The sequence below is a fragment of the Polyodon spathula genome, chromosome 2 (genome assembly GCF_017654505.1).
Source record: "Polyodon spathula isolate WHYD16114869_AA chromosome 2, ASM1765450v1, whole genome shotgun sequence".
Classification (NCBI taxonomy): domain Eukaryota; kingdom Metazoa; phylum Chordata; class Actinopteri; order Acipenseriformes; family Polyodontidae; genus Polyodon; species Polyodon spathula.
This window is the reverse complement of record NC_054535.1, coordinates 55,983,308-55,999,299: the sequence shown is the minus strand read 5'-3', so window position 1 is coordinate 55,999,299 and position 15,992 is coordinate 55,983,308. Positions and strand designations below refer to the sequence as shown.

Below are 15,992 nucleotides of genomic sequence, written 5' to 3'. Positions count from 1 at the left end.
TTAATAGAGAAAAGTGTAAGGTACTGCACGCAGGAAATAAAAATGTACATTATAAATATCATATGGGAGATATTGAAATTGGAGAAGGAATCTATGAAAAAGACCTAGGAGTTTTTGTTGACTCAGAAATGTCTTCATCTAGACAATGTGGGGAAGCTATAAAAAAGGCTAACAAGATGCTCGGATACATTGTGAAAAGTGTTGAATTTAAATCAAGGGAAGTAATGTTAAAACTGTACAATGCACTTGTAAGACCTCATCTTGAATATTGTGTGCAGTTCTGGTCACCTCGCTATAAAAAAGATATTGCTGCTCTAGAAAGAGTGCAAAGAAGAGCGACCAGAATTATTCCGGGCTTAAAAGGCATGTCATATGCAGACAGGCTAAAAGAATTGAATCTGTTCAGTCTTGAACAAAGAAGACTACGTGGCAACCTAATTCAAGCATTCAAAATTCTAAAAGGTATTGACAGTGTCGACCCAAGGGACTTTTTCAGCCTGAAAAAAGAAACAAGGACCAGGGGTCACAAATGGAGTTTAGAAAAAGGGGCATTCAGAACAGAAAATAGGAGACACTTTTTTACACAGAGAATTGTGAGGGTCTGGAATCAACTCCCCAGTAATGTTGTTGAAGCTGACACCCTGGGATCCTTCAAGAAGCTGCTTGATGAGATTTTGGGATCAATAAGCTACTAACAACCAAACGAGCAAGATGGGCCGAATGGCCTCCTCTCGTTTGTAAACTTTCTTATGTTCTTATGTTCTTATGACTAAGAGTACTTTGTTGTGGTTGATGGGAGGAAATGAGGACTGTTTGGAACGTGAGATAAGTGTTGTTTTTGTTTCAAACGTGTGTATTTTGTCTTCGCCAGACTGTTAAGCACGGATCTGGGAGCTGCAGCCTTGGACCTGCGATTCACCCGGACTTCATCGCACCTGCACTTAACCAGCATCACTGTTTCCAGCGCTGCACCTGCACTAAGAGCATGCACTGTCCGGAGACAGTGTCTGTGTTTGTGTTGTGTTTGTACTTTTGTAATTATTATTTCGGGATTGAAACCCCTTGTTTTGATGCTGGCAATACCCATTGGTGGATAGAGCCAGCTTTATTTTTTAAAAGCAGTCAAGGAGACTATTAAGGAAATTAAAAGAACTTGAATCGTGAACTCTGTGTCTGTCCTTGTCTGAAGCACCTGCATCACCCTTTCACTACATACTGCAACCCACACATTCACAATATCCCTTTAAAAGGAAAATACAGTTGGGTTTTGTCCGTATCAGCAAATGCAATTTGTTCCAGGTAGACTGTGTTCTTTTCATACCTCAGCAGGGGATAACACGGACATTAAGTGTGTTTACAGTACTTTGTAGCTTGTGCCATTATCTGTGGGGCCACTGCCTAATCCATTTAACAGAAATAGATTATATTCAATCAAAAGCCCTCTTAAAACATGACAAAGTGTTTCTGGAAATTTCTTTAGAGAATCTCATCATTTTCATAAATTCTCGGAGAACTGTTGTCACTTTGATTATCAATCCTAAAATCCTTACTTCTACTGTTAAGACTGCAAAGTTCATTAACCCTTTGCAGTCCTAAAAAAAAAAAAAAAAGGCTGATCTGAGCAATACACTTCACCACATACCTAACACGGACATAAACAAACAATATAGCTGCTTCCGCATCCAGCATTCAAAGAATACCACAGACATTTGCCAAGCTTTTTAAGATGTTATAGTGATAAAAGAATGACTAGGATAGCATTATTGAGGAGTTTGGTGATAAAACGAGTGACCAGCAGATGATTTATCAGTAGGCACTACTATGAAGAGGTATGTGATACAGTGAACAAGGGGTGGGGCAGGGCTGGAGATGCAGTACTGAGTGTCATGTTGATATGCAGTGCCTTTTAAATTTGTTTTACCATGAATAAAATTACTTTTAAACAGCGCGTGTAAAATAAACAGCGCGTGTAAAAATCAATTGGACCGGACGCCCCTGACAAGCACTGATTAAATGGACCCCAAAGGGTAAAACTAATACCATCTTTTAACTAATACAGTCTTTTAAAAAAAACTTGATACAAAAAAATTGTCTGATGCTTACTTTTCTGGGAATATATCTTTTTTATTTACTTAAGTCAAAGTATATTTCTGGTATTTTACACTGTGTAAAAATATGTATTATATTTAAAGGTAATATTCTTGTATATGATGAACCAAAATTTTCTTTAACAAGCTATAAATAGTCTCAAACGGACATCGTTACAGACTACAGCCCACTGTCAAATTCTACATCCAATACTGATGTCTGAGTTGATAGAAACAATATAGGAAGGGACTGGTAATCAAAAACACAGCACATTCCTGAGGTTCCACAATTAAAAAATCTGGTGACAACATGGTAAAATTAGAATCAACAGTGGAAATAGAATTAAGCGATAACACAAGAGCTCTTCTTGCATGAGGTTTAATTTCAGCAAGACGGACCTGGCCCTTCATCTTTTATTTAGGTTTACCAGTTCCTTTTTTCCCTTTTCCTGAGTATTTAGGTCAACACCACACCTCTTCTTGTATTACTCATTGTAACAAAAGTCCAGAAAAGTCATAAATGCCTTGGACTCTGTTTGGCAATCAAGATAGCTGTTGTATTCAAGGGGAAAATGCTATCACACATTTTACTAATAAATGTAATGAATAGGCACAGAAAAGACAGATTCGCTTTCATGTCTTCCTTTCTTACCTGTTTGTGGAAAAACTGCCTCTAAATCTATGTATTTACCTTGATCTCACTCCCCTGCAAACTTTTCTTTCTTTACTCTCTTCTTACTCTCTTTTCCTTCTCAGTCTTTTCCTTTCTCCCATCCAGTCTCTCCTATCCTCCTGCCCCTCGTTACCTTCCAGCCTCTCTCTGCTCCACTTCCTTTGCTTTGTCCCTTACTACTCCCGACACCACCACCACCACTCTCACACACACACCTCATGGTCTTTCACTCATAGCCACTCTAAGTCCACCTTAAACAGCGGCCCCAGGCAGCGCTCCAGCTATACAGTACGACCTACCAGCCTTAAACCAGTAACATGTCATTACTTCCTATTTTCCGGTCTGTAATCAGTGGACCTGTCCTAACCCTTTCATCAGCGCTTCAGTAAAGGCTGAAGTGGCAGTGCAGCAATAGAATTAGCCTCCCCTTAGCTGCATAAAAGCCAGCTCATGCTTCTGGGGGCATCAGCTCTCCAGTGTGTGCCAGGCACCATGTGGGCAGCAACTACGGTTGGGCAGAGTCAAACAGAGGTTCCTCTCCTCTTCCCGCTTGCTGTAGGGGTCCAGGCCAACAGAGGTGGAGATTGAGTTGAGTTTGTCTGAGTTGCTTGGATGGTTTCGGACAAGTTGGGTAAATTCAGAGCTTTCACAGCCAAATGGAGGGCTTAGCGCACTATGAAATCAAACAGCCTTTACATAGCTCAGAACAAGAAGGCATTCTTTCCCATTTTGCATGTCAACAATTGCTCACAAATGATGTTGGCAGCATATAGTGGCAAGTGAAAGAGGACAAGTACAGTTTGTTTTGTTTCCTCACCCCAAGACAAGCAGCATCGTTATTAATTTTTATTATAATATTTGTTTATTTCTAAATCGTATCTTTTTATTTATCTGAATCAAATTCAGGAATGAATGCTAAACTAAATGTGTTCGGTACTACACCCGCAAGATTTATCTTTCACTGGGCCAACTGACTGAACTGTATCGAGGACAAGATCTGTCTAAAAAAATAGAGGTTTTCTGGTTTGATGTTAATCCAGCCAAAATATAATCATTTAAAAAACAAGTAATATTACAATTCATGTTTAGGACCACACTACTGAAATATTAAAATATGTTAATGATTAGATTGAATTTTTGTTAATATAAACTGATATTATATTAAACACCAAGTTTTTGAAATGTTTGACATACAAAAAAAAAAAAAAAAAAAATAGAATGGACATTATAAAATTATTTTCATGAGCAAACTATTTTATTTCTGGTTTACCTGAACAGTACAAATCAAACTCAGTGTGGCAGATACTGGCATCCACTAGAAAGATGAATACATTAAAATGTTATCGTGTATAACACTGGTCTCACCCTTTCTTACGATTTAAAGCAGCAAAAACATCAACCCTAAAATGCTACAAAACATTAAACATAATTTTTACCTTGTTCCTTTTTTAAAGACCAAGTGGTGTTTGGGAATACTTGAAATGTGAGTGTTGTATTGCTTGTGAAACCCTAGTTGATTTAAACTCTATTATGTAGACAATGTAGAAATGTTTTAATAACATTTTTGTCTGTTCGTGTTCATTTTGGAAAGAAAAAAAGTCATAAAATATTTCATTTATGCTGGCATGGCTGTAAGTGGTTAAGCTGTTTTGTGAATAATTAAAAGAAGATTGACGATATATTTCATATCTTTCCAGCATGAATGCTCATACATCCAGGCATGTTTTATAAAAACAATACAAGTGTGTGTAAAGTGCCTTTTTGTGTTTTATTTATTTTCATAACATACTGCTGTAGATGCAGCTTTGTCACCTATAAAGAACCCGTTGTCAACTTGGAATAAAACAGATGAAAGGACACAGTGTTATAAAAACGTAATTGTTCTTCAAAGCACTAGTTCACCATATAGATTTTAATGCTGTATCTTTTTTTTCTTCCACGGCAGCCTCTGTGTATTGAATGACAAGCAGCAGTCTGTGATTAAACCAGGCCCCCTGTTCACTGCATGGGGATCGATCTCACTAGAAACATGAGAAACTAATCACAAACACAAACCCTGTACAAGATCGATCTACCAAGGCCGCAGACATTAATGTGCAGTCTGCCTAACAAATGCAGTTGGAACTGTGTTCTCCAAGAGCCAACTCCGGGATAAATTTAGACGACCTGTTAATTGATGTAGATGAAAAAAAAGGGTAAGCCAATGAAGCCAAAGCAGTTGAAGAAAAATGACTTCCAAGTGACTTTTACTATAAAGAAAAACAGCTTTATTGAACCTGGGGAAAATGAGGTATGAATGCAAAATGGTGTTTAATCCTGTTCATTTTTAGTTGCAATTATAAGCAATTAGGCTTTTTTTTTCAGTCAATGGTCTGCATTCTGATCCCAGTATTGCAAGTTCAGAGTTCTTTTATTGGTTAAATTAAAACATAGCAGTTGCTTTTAGCATGCACTCAACGGTTCTGTAAAATGCATTATCATTTGCGACTATCAAACTATTCACTCTCTTAAACGATGATTTTTAAAATTAAACTGAATTTGACTCAGAAAGGGTTCACAAAGGGTTAACAAGCAATTAAATTTGTAAGAAACCAAAAAGTTCAGCCTTGGGATTTTAAAATGTACGTTTTAAAACACTTGCTTGATCTAATAGGAATGCACCAGAAAGAAGACTTGCCTAGTTAGATTCCATACAAATATATTTTACATTACCAGTTAATCCTAAAAAAAAAAAAAAAAATTGCAGATGAAATAAGGCTACATATGCAGTCTCTTACAAAAAACTAATTACTTATCATAATTTAATGGAGCTATGTCATTTGCATGACCTCACAGGATTACATTTGTTTTATGACTAAATATATGTAACTAAACAGGAATTGCTAACTACATGGCATAATCCTACATTATTGACAATTATTTGCAATCACAGCAGTGACTGGGTGATTAACTGACTCATTATAAATAGCAAACTCTAATCTAGGAAAATTACATGTGACCATTCTCTGCCTCACAGGTACAGCTAGAAAAGGACATAGCTTCAAATGTCAGGGTTTCCCTAAGCCATTGTACTATAACAGTACATTATAGTATAGTATAGTATTATACATTGAATTTAAATGGCTACAGCAGACAGAACATGTTCATGTGTCCAGCCGGATTATTTTAGTTAATGCATGCAAATGATAAGCAGTCTGTGGTAAAAAAAAATAAACTATGGCTTTGAATTGGGGTTGTAAAATGGACAATGCATTTGATTTTAAAAAGGCAGTGTTGTCTGTTTATGAGAAGCAATAATCCCATGTATCACAACAAGGTGCTTGACAGTTAAAATTATACCATCTGTGTGTGTTATGTGTACATCCCAGTTGTTGTTTCTGCTTAAATCATTGTTTTCCAGGCTTCTTAACTAATGTTCTTTTCTTTAAACCACAGAGGGTGCTTCTGAAAAGAACTGTAAATCTTTTGTTATTGAGATTTTACATTTACTAACTCAGTGGCAGAAGGGGCATACATTATATCAAGTATAACAATTCCATCTTTTGTAATAATTCAATTTTGAGAGTTTTCTTAAAGCAAAAATCAATATGGATAATCATGGATTATTTTTTTTTTTTTTTTTTTTTTTTTCCAATCTTAAATCCTTCATATCTGGGGCAATAACATACTTCAGTAATCCCTTCAAGCCAAACCTTAGAAGATGGCTGTGAGGAGAGAGGAAGATAACCCAACAAGGTTATATACTGTATTCCTTCAAATTTAAGATGCACTTTTAAACCAGTTTTTTCTTCTCAAAAATTTAGTTTAGTGATGCTAGTACTAACATCGCCCACAAAAGATGTGACTGCCCGAATACACAAGCAGCAATGTGACTGACTGCCAAGAAAAGACTAACAAAAACGTCACTGCCCGATCTCGAATCATCCATGACATGCAGGCAGCCATTTTCAAAGAAGCGTCATTACTTTTTTGAGGAATTCGAAGAGAAGCGTTTACAATTTCAGCATTTTGTTATTAGGCACAGTTCTAATCGGAAATGCTGATCAGACCCCCATATTTTTTGACATGCCAAGCAATGCTACAGTTCACAAAAAAGGAGAAAAACAGAAGCAGCACATGTGAAGCAGCACATAACTGCAATGCTTTGTGTGACAGCAGACAACCGCAAACTACCTCCATATGCTGTTTCTTATATATGTAATTTAGTTTGTATCTTTGTAAATGCATCTTTATTTGAGGTTTTATTTTTTCCGCAAATCGAGAGTGGGAAATTTGGGCTTAAATTCGAAGAAAAATCTGGTATTATACCTAAAAGTGTGTGAAACTCAACCCTGGAGGACACAGAAACAGTATTAATCATATCAACACACCTCATAAGGATGCTTAATGACCAGGACTTTATAAACATCCCTATTTTAACACCTTTTTGTACTTCTTACGTAATAAACTTGCTGTATGACAGGACTTTCAGCTAGCCAATGATTAATTCTATGGGATCTTTGCTGTAATACTGTAAACAGCTGTTGTTATTTCAGAGGGACATAGGGACCTCTTAATGAATGAGCTGAGCTCATAAACAAATATAACAGGTGACAGATCCAGGCTTAAGACTTTGAATAAACAAAACGAGAAGCAATAGGCTATACAGTAAAAAAAAAAAAAGAAAAAATTCTTGATGACTGAGAATCTAAACATCCTGTTCTGAACATGAACCAGCATCTGGAATTTAAATATACTTGTCAAAAGTGAATTAATTCTGCAGCATGGTTTGATGCTGTTGCACATTAGATTCTAAGCCATGTTTAACTCAAGTTTATACAAAGGTTGCACCTGCAGTGCACTATTTCCTGCTTTAAAAAAATGTAAAATAAAAAAAAAAAAAAGCTCTCTTCTGACATCTCAGACGACTCTTTTTATAAAGCAGGCTAATAAGAGACAGAGCTACGCTATAAGAAACCAGGAAAAGTGTTTGTTTTTAATTCTTAATATGAAAGCACTGTAAACCCATTTTAATGCTCTGGGGTGATGGTACAGGTCCAGGTCAGACAGAAGAGTTATACTGTATATTATTGCTATGTTAGGATAATTATATTACTCAGTCTTTATAGTGTACTGTATACACAGTGTTCCACATTTTCGGTTTTTATCTTTATGAAAAAATTCCCGAGAATTTCTCAAGGGGTTTATTTTACATATATTAAAATAGGGATAAAATTTGTAACAATGTGTTTTTAATAGAAAAATTGGGGGAAAAACTCTCAGTATACACACTTTACATGTGGAATAGGATGCGTAGCATATAGTATGTATGTTAGCTGGTACTCTATATAATACTATAATAATAATAATAATAATAATAAATGGTCCAGTGGTTAAAGAAACAAGCTTGTAATCAGAAGGTCCCCAGTTCAAATCCCAGCTCAGCCACTGACTCTTTTTGTGACCCTAAGCAAGTCACTTAACCTTCTTGTGCTCCGTCTTTCGGGTGAGAGAGAGAGACATTATTGTAAGTGACTCTGCAACTGATGCATAGTTCACACACCCTAGTCTTGTATCTTGTAAAGCGCTTTGTGATGGTGGTCCACTATAAAAAAAATATATGTATTATTTGGGCAACGGCTGTGCTGAAGGAGATATTTGCAGAAGGCATGAATATGACATCAGCACAAAACAATCCAGGTTTATTCACCTTGAAATCATAAAAAGAAAAGGAAATTGACAGAACTGGGCAGTGCAAGCCATCAGGAGATGCGTAATAGATCACACTGTTCATTTCCATCAATGCGTTCCATAAGGTTACCAACTAATGCATCTCCATTTTCTGTCAAATATTCACGATTAAGATTGTTGACGTTAGGCAGTGTTTTAGCTGATGGACAGACAGTACTGTTGCATGAAGTCACCGATACACATCACTGCAATAAACAGTGGCTGTCCAGCAAAGCACAGAGCTCTATGTCATTAACAGTCATTCTGCAGTCTGTTTTATTAAAGCACGCGTAAAAGCTGCATAAATGGACTGCTTATATTTCAGTTCATTTTTTAGTTTTAGTTGAATGTGTCGCTTGTTTTTCAGTATGTGGCTTTATTCTGTCAGTGAGCGTGTACCTCAATACAGCAGTATTTGCAACGCAATGCATTCTCTGCCTTATCTGACCCACATCTGCTATTTGGCTTTTTGTATACTTCAAAACATTTGTTTTCTTTTTAATATTCATAAACGTATTTACCTTCTCTCCCTGTTCCTTATCCACTAAAAATAATATATTTTCGTGTAAGTATTTAAATTTAGTTTTTGATCAAGCTAGTAGTTACTGCACCCAGCAACTGCCAAAATAATCAGACTTTGATTGGCCAACAGAATTAGGTGATAATGTGTTTGTGAACAGAGCACCATGTTTGAATGTTATTTGATCCTCTGACGTCTAAAGTCTGCTGTATCTTAGGATGTAATGCAGGGCTGCTTATTACAATGTCAGAGTCAAAATAAAACAGCATTTGAATCAAAATATTGTGTATTTCCTAGAAAATAGTACCAGGCTAATATTGAATAATAGACAAATCGGGTATAAATCAGTAAAAACTGATGTTCAGTGAAAAAAATAATCCTATAATTTTTCAGTAAAATTCATAATAAACCAGAAATGCGGAACACTATGTACACAAGACAACATGTATGGCTAAAATAAGTATTTTTTTTTTTAATTGTATCTAAGTACTTTTTAAATTTTACCCTTTGCTGTGTGCTGTTGTAAATTATTTTATATGAATTGGTTATAACCTGCTGTAAACCCTAATGTAAATTAGGATGTGAAAATGAATTAACAAATTAAGGAAATATGAAACATTTTAAACGTGTTTCCCTATAGAACTGATAGAAAATGCCAAAGCCAAGGAAATGCACCAAAAGCAGGCCAGTTGCTTCATCTGTATACACAGATACTGTATCAATCAAGACAAATTATATCTTTACCCTGCTCCATCAATAAACCAAGCTGTGCATTTCTAGGTGGGAAACATATTGTCAGAGGTAACTGAAAGACCTGGGTCATTTTGCAAGAGCCTTCAGGGTACTAATATAATACATTTCAGATAATGAGTGTTAAGGAACAGCTATCCCTGTGGGGCACATAAGAAATTGTAGCTCATACATTAATATAAATGGGTTTTATGTACGGTACATATTAAAAAAATAAGGGGCAGGAAACAGAACTGTAAAAACTTTTGTTTTGCTCTTTGTGTATTATTTGGTGGTCTATGGTATTTCTTTCAACGTAATATTGTTATGTACAATCTTTCAGAGGTTATATAAAATATTATTATTATTATTATTATTATTATTATTATTATTATTATTAGTAGTAGTAGTAGTAGTAGTAGTAGTAGTAGTATTATTATTAAGAAGAAGAAGAAGAAGAAGAAGAAGAAGAAGAAGAAGAAGAAGAAGAAGAAGAAGAAGAAGAAGAAGAATGATTTGGGGAACCAATCACGGTATACAATCTTACTGAATCTGACTAGCTCTCTCCTGTTTATATTTTTATGAAGAGAATGCTGTCAGATTCACAATGCGGCTGCACCCCTACAGCCACACTCACAGTATATTTGTATCTTTCCATGTGGAGTGCCAGTCTGAACCTCAGGTGTAAAATATTCATTTTTATTTCTGATTGAGACTTGTAAGAGTTGGAGTAAGATTTAAAGATACTTTTTTGTGTGTGTGAATGTGACTTTGGATCTGTTAATTGCTGCCTCACTGAACAGCTAAGCTCTACACTGTGAAGTTGTACTGATTAAAACGAATTTCAATAAATTATTTGGAGGGAGGCTCAATTTTACTTGTTCCTCTTCTTTTTTTTTCTTTTTCAGTAAAAGTCTTTTTCTGTTGATCATAAATCACTCTAGGGGATTTCAGACCTTGAAATGTACCCTCAGTATGAAGACTGCAGTTTGTGGCTAAAAGTGTTCGGAGAGACTTACCCCATTCTTCGGATAGGCTATCCATCCCAGATCACCTATTACAGCTCCAGAGTCCAATAAATTCACTGCAAGAATATAGATGGAAAACAATCAGTGAGCAAGCTTAAGACTGTATTTAATTGCATACATGCTTACGGCACCTTAGTCCAATTAAAACAACAGCAAGGCAGTCATGCTCATCTTTCTAAGGACAGACACAAATATACTATCTCAGGCGAGAATATTTCACGTTTCTAAACATACAACTCTGTAATTACATGCTAAGGCTGGCGGGTTTTCCATGACTGAAAATGATACATTTAGATAGTTGCATATTGATATGTTACATAAATGATACATTTTTTCAATTAATATTTTTTTAAGATTACCCTTGATGATATCCTGCACTAGTTTTGCATTACACATGTATTAGCCTATAATGGGAAAAAACAATGTAACTAGGACAGTCCCTGTTAATCCACTGATGGAATTAAATTAATTAAATTCTTCAGATTTGATGCTATATGTTGTGAAGACTAGAGGCCAACTTAATTTAATATATATGCAATTCTTTGTACCAATAAAATGTGTTCCTCCATGATTATGGAATATATACTATCAGTTAACAAGTTTGCTGAATGCCATTTCCAGAAATGAGAAAAGGTATACAGCAAAAAGGGCTTAAAATGTGCATGCAGAAAAACGTTAGGTTATTACCATAACCCTGATTCTCTGAAAGAGAATGACAACCATTACCGAATGGAAAGAGCCCTCTCTGACCGCCAATCACTGAGCATATATAAAAAAGTTGCCCCATCAGGGCCCTGCTGTGAGGGGGAAGTCCCTCCCACCTCCTGCTAAAGTGGGACGTTCTCACAGTAGCACATCGCCATTTTCTTTCGAAAACAGAGGTCAGCTGGGGACACGACCTCGAAAGGTAATGGTTGTCATTCTCTTTCAGGGAACCAGGGTTATGGTAATAACCTAACGTTCCCTTTCAATTGAACGACAACCATTACCGAATGGAAAGCTGTACCAAAGCTGTCGTGGCTCCAGATTACCGACAGTACAGGCCCACGGCGATAGCCTCAGAGCCCACACGACGCCTAAGGTCACGCTGTCTGCAACACCCTAGAGCCCAGAGAGGGTCTCGCTCGGTTTGCAACATCAAGGCGGTAAAATCGTGCAAATGTTTGACTACCTATCCATGTAGCAGCATTGCATAACTCATCTAAGGAGGCGCCATAAAGGAAAGCCCATGAAGTGTATCACATCTGCCATCCAGTGCGATAGACATTGATTCAATGGGGCCTGACCTCTACAGCGGGACCCATAGCAGACAAACAGCTGGTTGGACAGCCTTCAGGACGCAGTCCTATCCAGATAACAGCACAGAGCCCGAACTGGCCTACGGTCCTCCTCTGACTTGTGTGGGGGAGCTGAAAATTTCCAAACCACTAGTTGGTTAATATGGAATGAGGATACCACCTTTGGCAAAAAGGATGGATTTGTTCTTAATGTTACCCGCGAATCATTTCCTGTAAAAGCCATGCATGTGTCATCAATAGACAGTGCAGAAAGCTCACTTACTCGTCAGGTAGACGTGATAGCTATTAAAAATGCCACATTCAATGAAACAGGGTGCAGTTCTGCTGACGCCATAGGCTCGAATGGGGGACCCATAAGTGTCTGCAGTACCAGTTCTAGATCCTACTTGGGGACCATACTTTTCATGGGAGGAGGAAGCCTCCAAGCCCCTTTAAGAAATTGCACTGCCAGGAAATGTGCCCCAGGGGACTCAGAGTCAGTTTTGTCATGGCACACTAATATTGCTGCCAGGTACACCTTCAAAGTGGATGCTGATTTTCCTGCATCAAACAGGTGTTGTAAGAAGGTTAATATCGTCTCAATCGGGCAAGTCACCGGATCGTGACCTTTGGCAAGGCACCAGTCTTGGAAAACTTTCCATTTATATGAGTACTGGGTTCTAGTGCTCAGCGCCCTAGCAGACTGTAGTGTTTCTACTACCGCATCTGGCAAACCTCGTCTGAATAGACGGCTACGTTCAACAGCCAGACCCACAGGTGGAGCTGGGTTGGGTTCGGGTACCATAATAACACTTCCTCTTGGCTCAGGAGGTCCTTGCGTGGTGGGAGCTGCCACAGCTGACCCGACAACATGTCGGAGAGGAGAGCAAACCAGGGGCGTCTTCCACCTGGATGCAACCAGCAAAACCTGTGCTCTCTCCACCCTGATCCTCTCTAATGTCAGGGGTAATAATGGTAACAGAGGGAATGCATACAAGAGCCCCTGTGGACAGGGGTGAGCTAATGTGTCTAGTCCCGGGGGGACCCCGTCTCTCTCCATGGAGAACCATAAGGGGCAATGAGTGGACTCGGCTGTGGCAAAGAGGTCAACTCGATGCAGTCTCCATTCCAAGCTGTCTGGAGCTCTTCTGGACAGGATCTCTGCTACTTTGTTGTCCATGCCAGGGAGGTGAACCGCCCTGATAGAACGCAAGTTCCTGTGCGTCCAGGACAGGAGTCTGTGCACTGTGTGGTGAAGGACGGCAAGCGCAGGCCGCCTTGGTGGTTTATGTAGGCTACCACTGTAGTATTGTCCATCCGGACCACATGTTTGTGCACTAACTGCTGGAGAAAATGAGATAACACCAGGTTCACTGCTTGCAGCTCTTGGACATTTATGTGTGCTGTCTGCCAATGTCCCTTCCACTGACCTCTTATTCCTCTCCCATTTCAGACCGTTCCTCAGCCCATGCTGGAGGCGTCTGTAGTGACCACTTCCCTTCTGTGAGGGGATCCGAGGGGAGATCCGAGGCACAGATTGCACCGTGTAACAAATTTTTAAATACAGTATAATTGTAAATCTCGAAAAACTACTCACTTGTAAATCTTTTGTAGTCATTTTTGTATTACTTTAGTATAAATACATGTTAATTTGGATTCATATGTTGTTTTTTTCTGACTTTATGTGAACGAAAAGACACACATTTGCCTGTTTTCCCACTGGAAATAGTGATATTTTGAAATATCACTGTCCTGGTCACAAAAGCAAAGTTTGTGGGGAATAATAGCCATTTTCTATACTTTTGAGGCATAAGCAATTAGGAAATAACACTTACTACCCAGGAACAAAAATTGTTTTACATAGTGTTGCCAAGACGAAGGCACCACTCCAGTGTCTTCCGGCATTGTCTGAACACTCGCACCAGCCGATACTGATCTCAGACCAGGTACACCTTGAGCATATTTACCCAGGCCTGAAGCGGGCGCATTCTCAGCAGCCCTAGTCGAAGGATTCTCGAGGCGGCTGCCATCAGCCCCAACAACCTTTGATATACTTTGACCTGTAGGAGAGCGTCCTGTCTGAATAGGGAGAGTGTGGCCTTCAGCGACTGAATCCTGTCTTCCGACAGTGAGGCAAGCATTCAGTTTGATCCCCAGGAACACTGTGGACTGAGACAGTAAGAAGTTGCTCTTCTGTTGATGTACTGAGAGCCCTAACTTCATCACATGATTTATGACCTATTTTGAGTGCGCCTCTTCGCGTGCTTTTGAATGCGCGCAAACTAGCCAATCGTCCAGATAGTTCAGGATCCGAATACCCCGCAGCCTGAGTGGAGCCAGTGCTGCATCCATGCACTTTGAAAATGTGCAGGGCGCCAGTGAGGGGTCAGATGGCAGCACGCAAAATTCCTACACATTGCCTTGAAAGGCGAAGCGTAGATACTTTCTGTGCACGGGATGGATCGGGATATGCAGGTCGATCGATGTGAACCAGTCGCCCAGTTGGATGGACTTGAGGATACGCTGTGCTGTCAACATGTTGAACTTCCTCTGTTTGAGGAGCAAATTGAGGACCCTGAGGTCCAGAATAGGTCTGAAACCGCCGTCCCATTTGGGCACCAGGAAGTACCTGGAGTGAAAGACGCTGGGGGCATTGCTTGGATATACCAAGCGCATAGCGTTCTTCTGTTGAACATTTGATGATCTCTTGTTGAAGGAGTATCGCTTTCACTGGCTCGACGGTGGTGCGGAGCATACCCTTGAAGAGTGGCGGACCTATGAGAAATTGTAGAGCGTCGCCGTGTCTCATTGTCAATAGCACCCAGGAGTCCAGGGTGCAGTCTTGCCATGGGTCGTTGCTTTTGGTCAGTCTGGTTGTGAGGGGGGTTGGTGGCAGCCGGGGCTCCTCAGGGACGGTCTCCCTTGGACTTCGGAGGGGGCGGGTCTTTCTTGTGCCCCAGCTTCGGTTTCCAGTCGAAGAACTGGTTACCCCTGGCCGGCGCTGGTCACTTGCCGCCAGCTCTGCCTCTGCCTGCTTGTCTGCTTTGGGGCGGAGGGCCCTATTGGCCCTGTTGCCCTCGCAGGCGGTGAATGCCACTTTGGGCGCTGGTGGTAGGCAGGAAAGTGTGAGAACTTGGAAGCGACCTCCGTGGCCTAGTGGGACCTTTCATGACTCACATCAGTGGTTGCTCCGAACGTCCTCCCCGGTGTAATAGGGGCATCTAGTAGTGCCGCCTTCTCAGTCTCGACAACCTTGGCCTGTGTTAGCCACAGATGTCTGCGTGCGGCTACCAGCACCGCTAGAGACCTGCTTGATGCCTGACCTAACTCCCCTATTAGGTCGGTCATCGCCTTTGTTAACGCCAGTAACTCCTGTGACAGTATTCCCGATGGTGGGGAACGTGCCTAAGCCCACTTCTTGGGCTCCTGCAGTGTGCAGCAGGGCCTCTGCTATTCTAGAGGCTGAGGGGGCAGAGGCTGGGTTACTCTGGGATGAGCGAACTAGCTTTAGTAAATCCTGGCGCAAGGGGAGGGCATGCTGTGGGAACCCTTTCTTCTGTAGGAAGCGGTTCCCCTTTTCCCCCTGTTCTGCCGGCCAGTGGATGTCCGTGGCTGCAGCTGCATGCTGCATGAGAGCCCAGAACTCTTCCTTTTGTGACGTATGGGGCAAGGAAAGTAAGGAGCCCCCCGCTGTGGCTTGCCCGATGGATGTGGCTGTGTCAGACACATCTGACCTCAACGCTGTAACAGAGAACTCGCCTGGGCTATGAGGTCTATGCATTGGGGATAGAGAACGATACTAGGGAAGTTGGGGCTGCCCAGTGGTAGGGGGCAATCTAAGATTAAAGCAGGGTCTCAAGCATTGTCTGCTGAGCCCTCACAGTCTCTGCCAGCTCTCGAAAAAGCCACTCAGCCGAGCTTGGGCGTCTCTGAGGCGACTGTGACGGCAAGCATTTGCACCTGCGCGGG

The 15,992-nt window shown here is 40.1% G+C and overlaps 1 protein-coding gene across 2 annotated transcripts in view; it reads right to left on the bottom strand.

Moving 5' to 3' along the window:
• The window catches only part of LOC121298529 (ephrin type-A receptor 5), a 207,259-nt gene that overhangs the window by 178,087 nt on the left and 13,180 nt on the right, over positions 1 to 15,992 (bottom strand). For both annotated transcript variants that reach the window (XM_041225659.1, XM_041225666.1), the window contains exon 2: positions 10,738 to 10,802. In XM_041225659.1, coding sequence (XP_041081593.1) covers positions 10,738 to 10,802 — 65 coding nt within the window. The remainder of the gene's footprint in view (positions 1 to 10,737; positions 10,803 to 15,992) is intronic.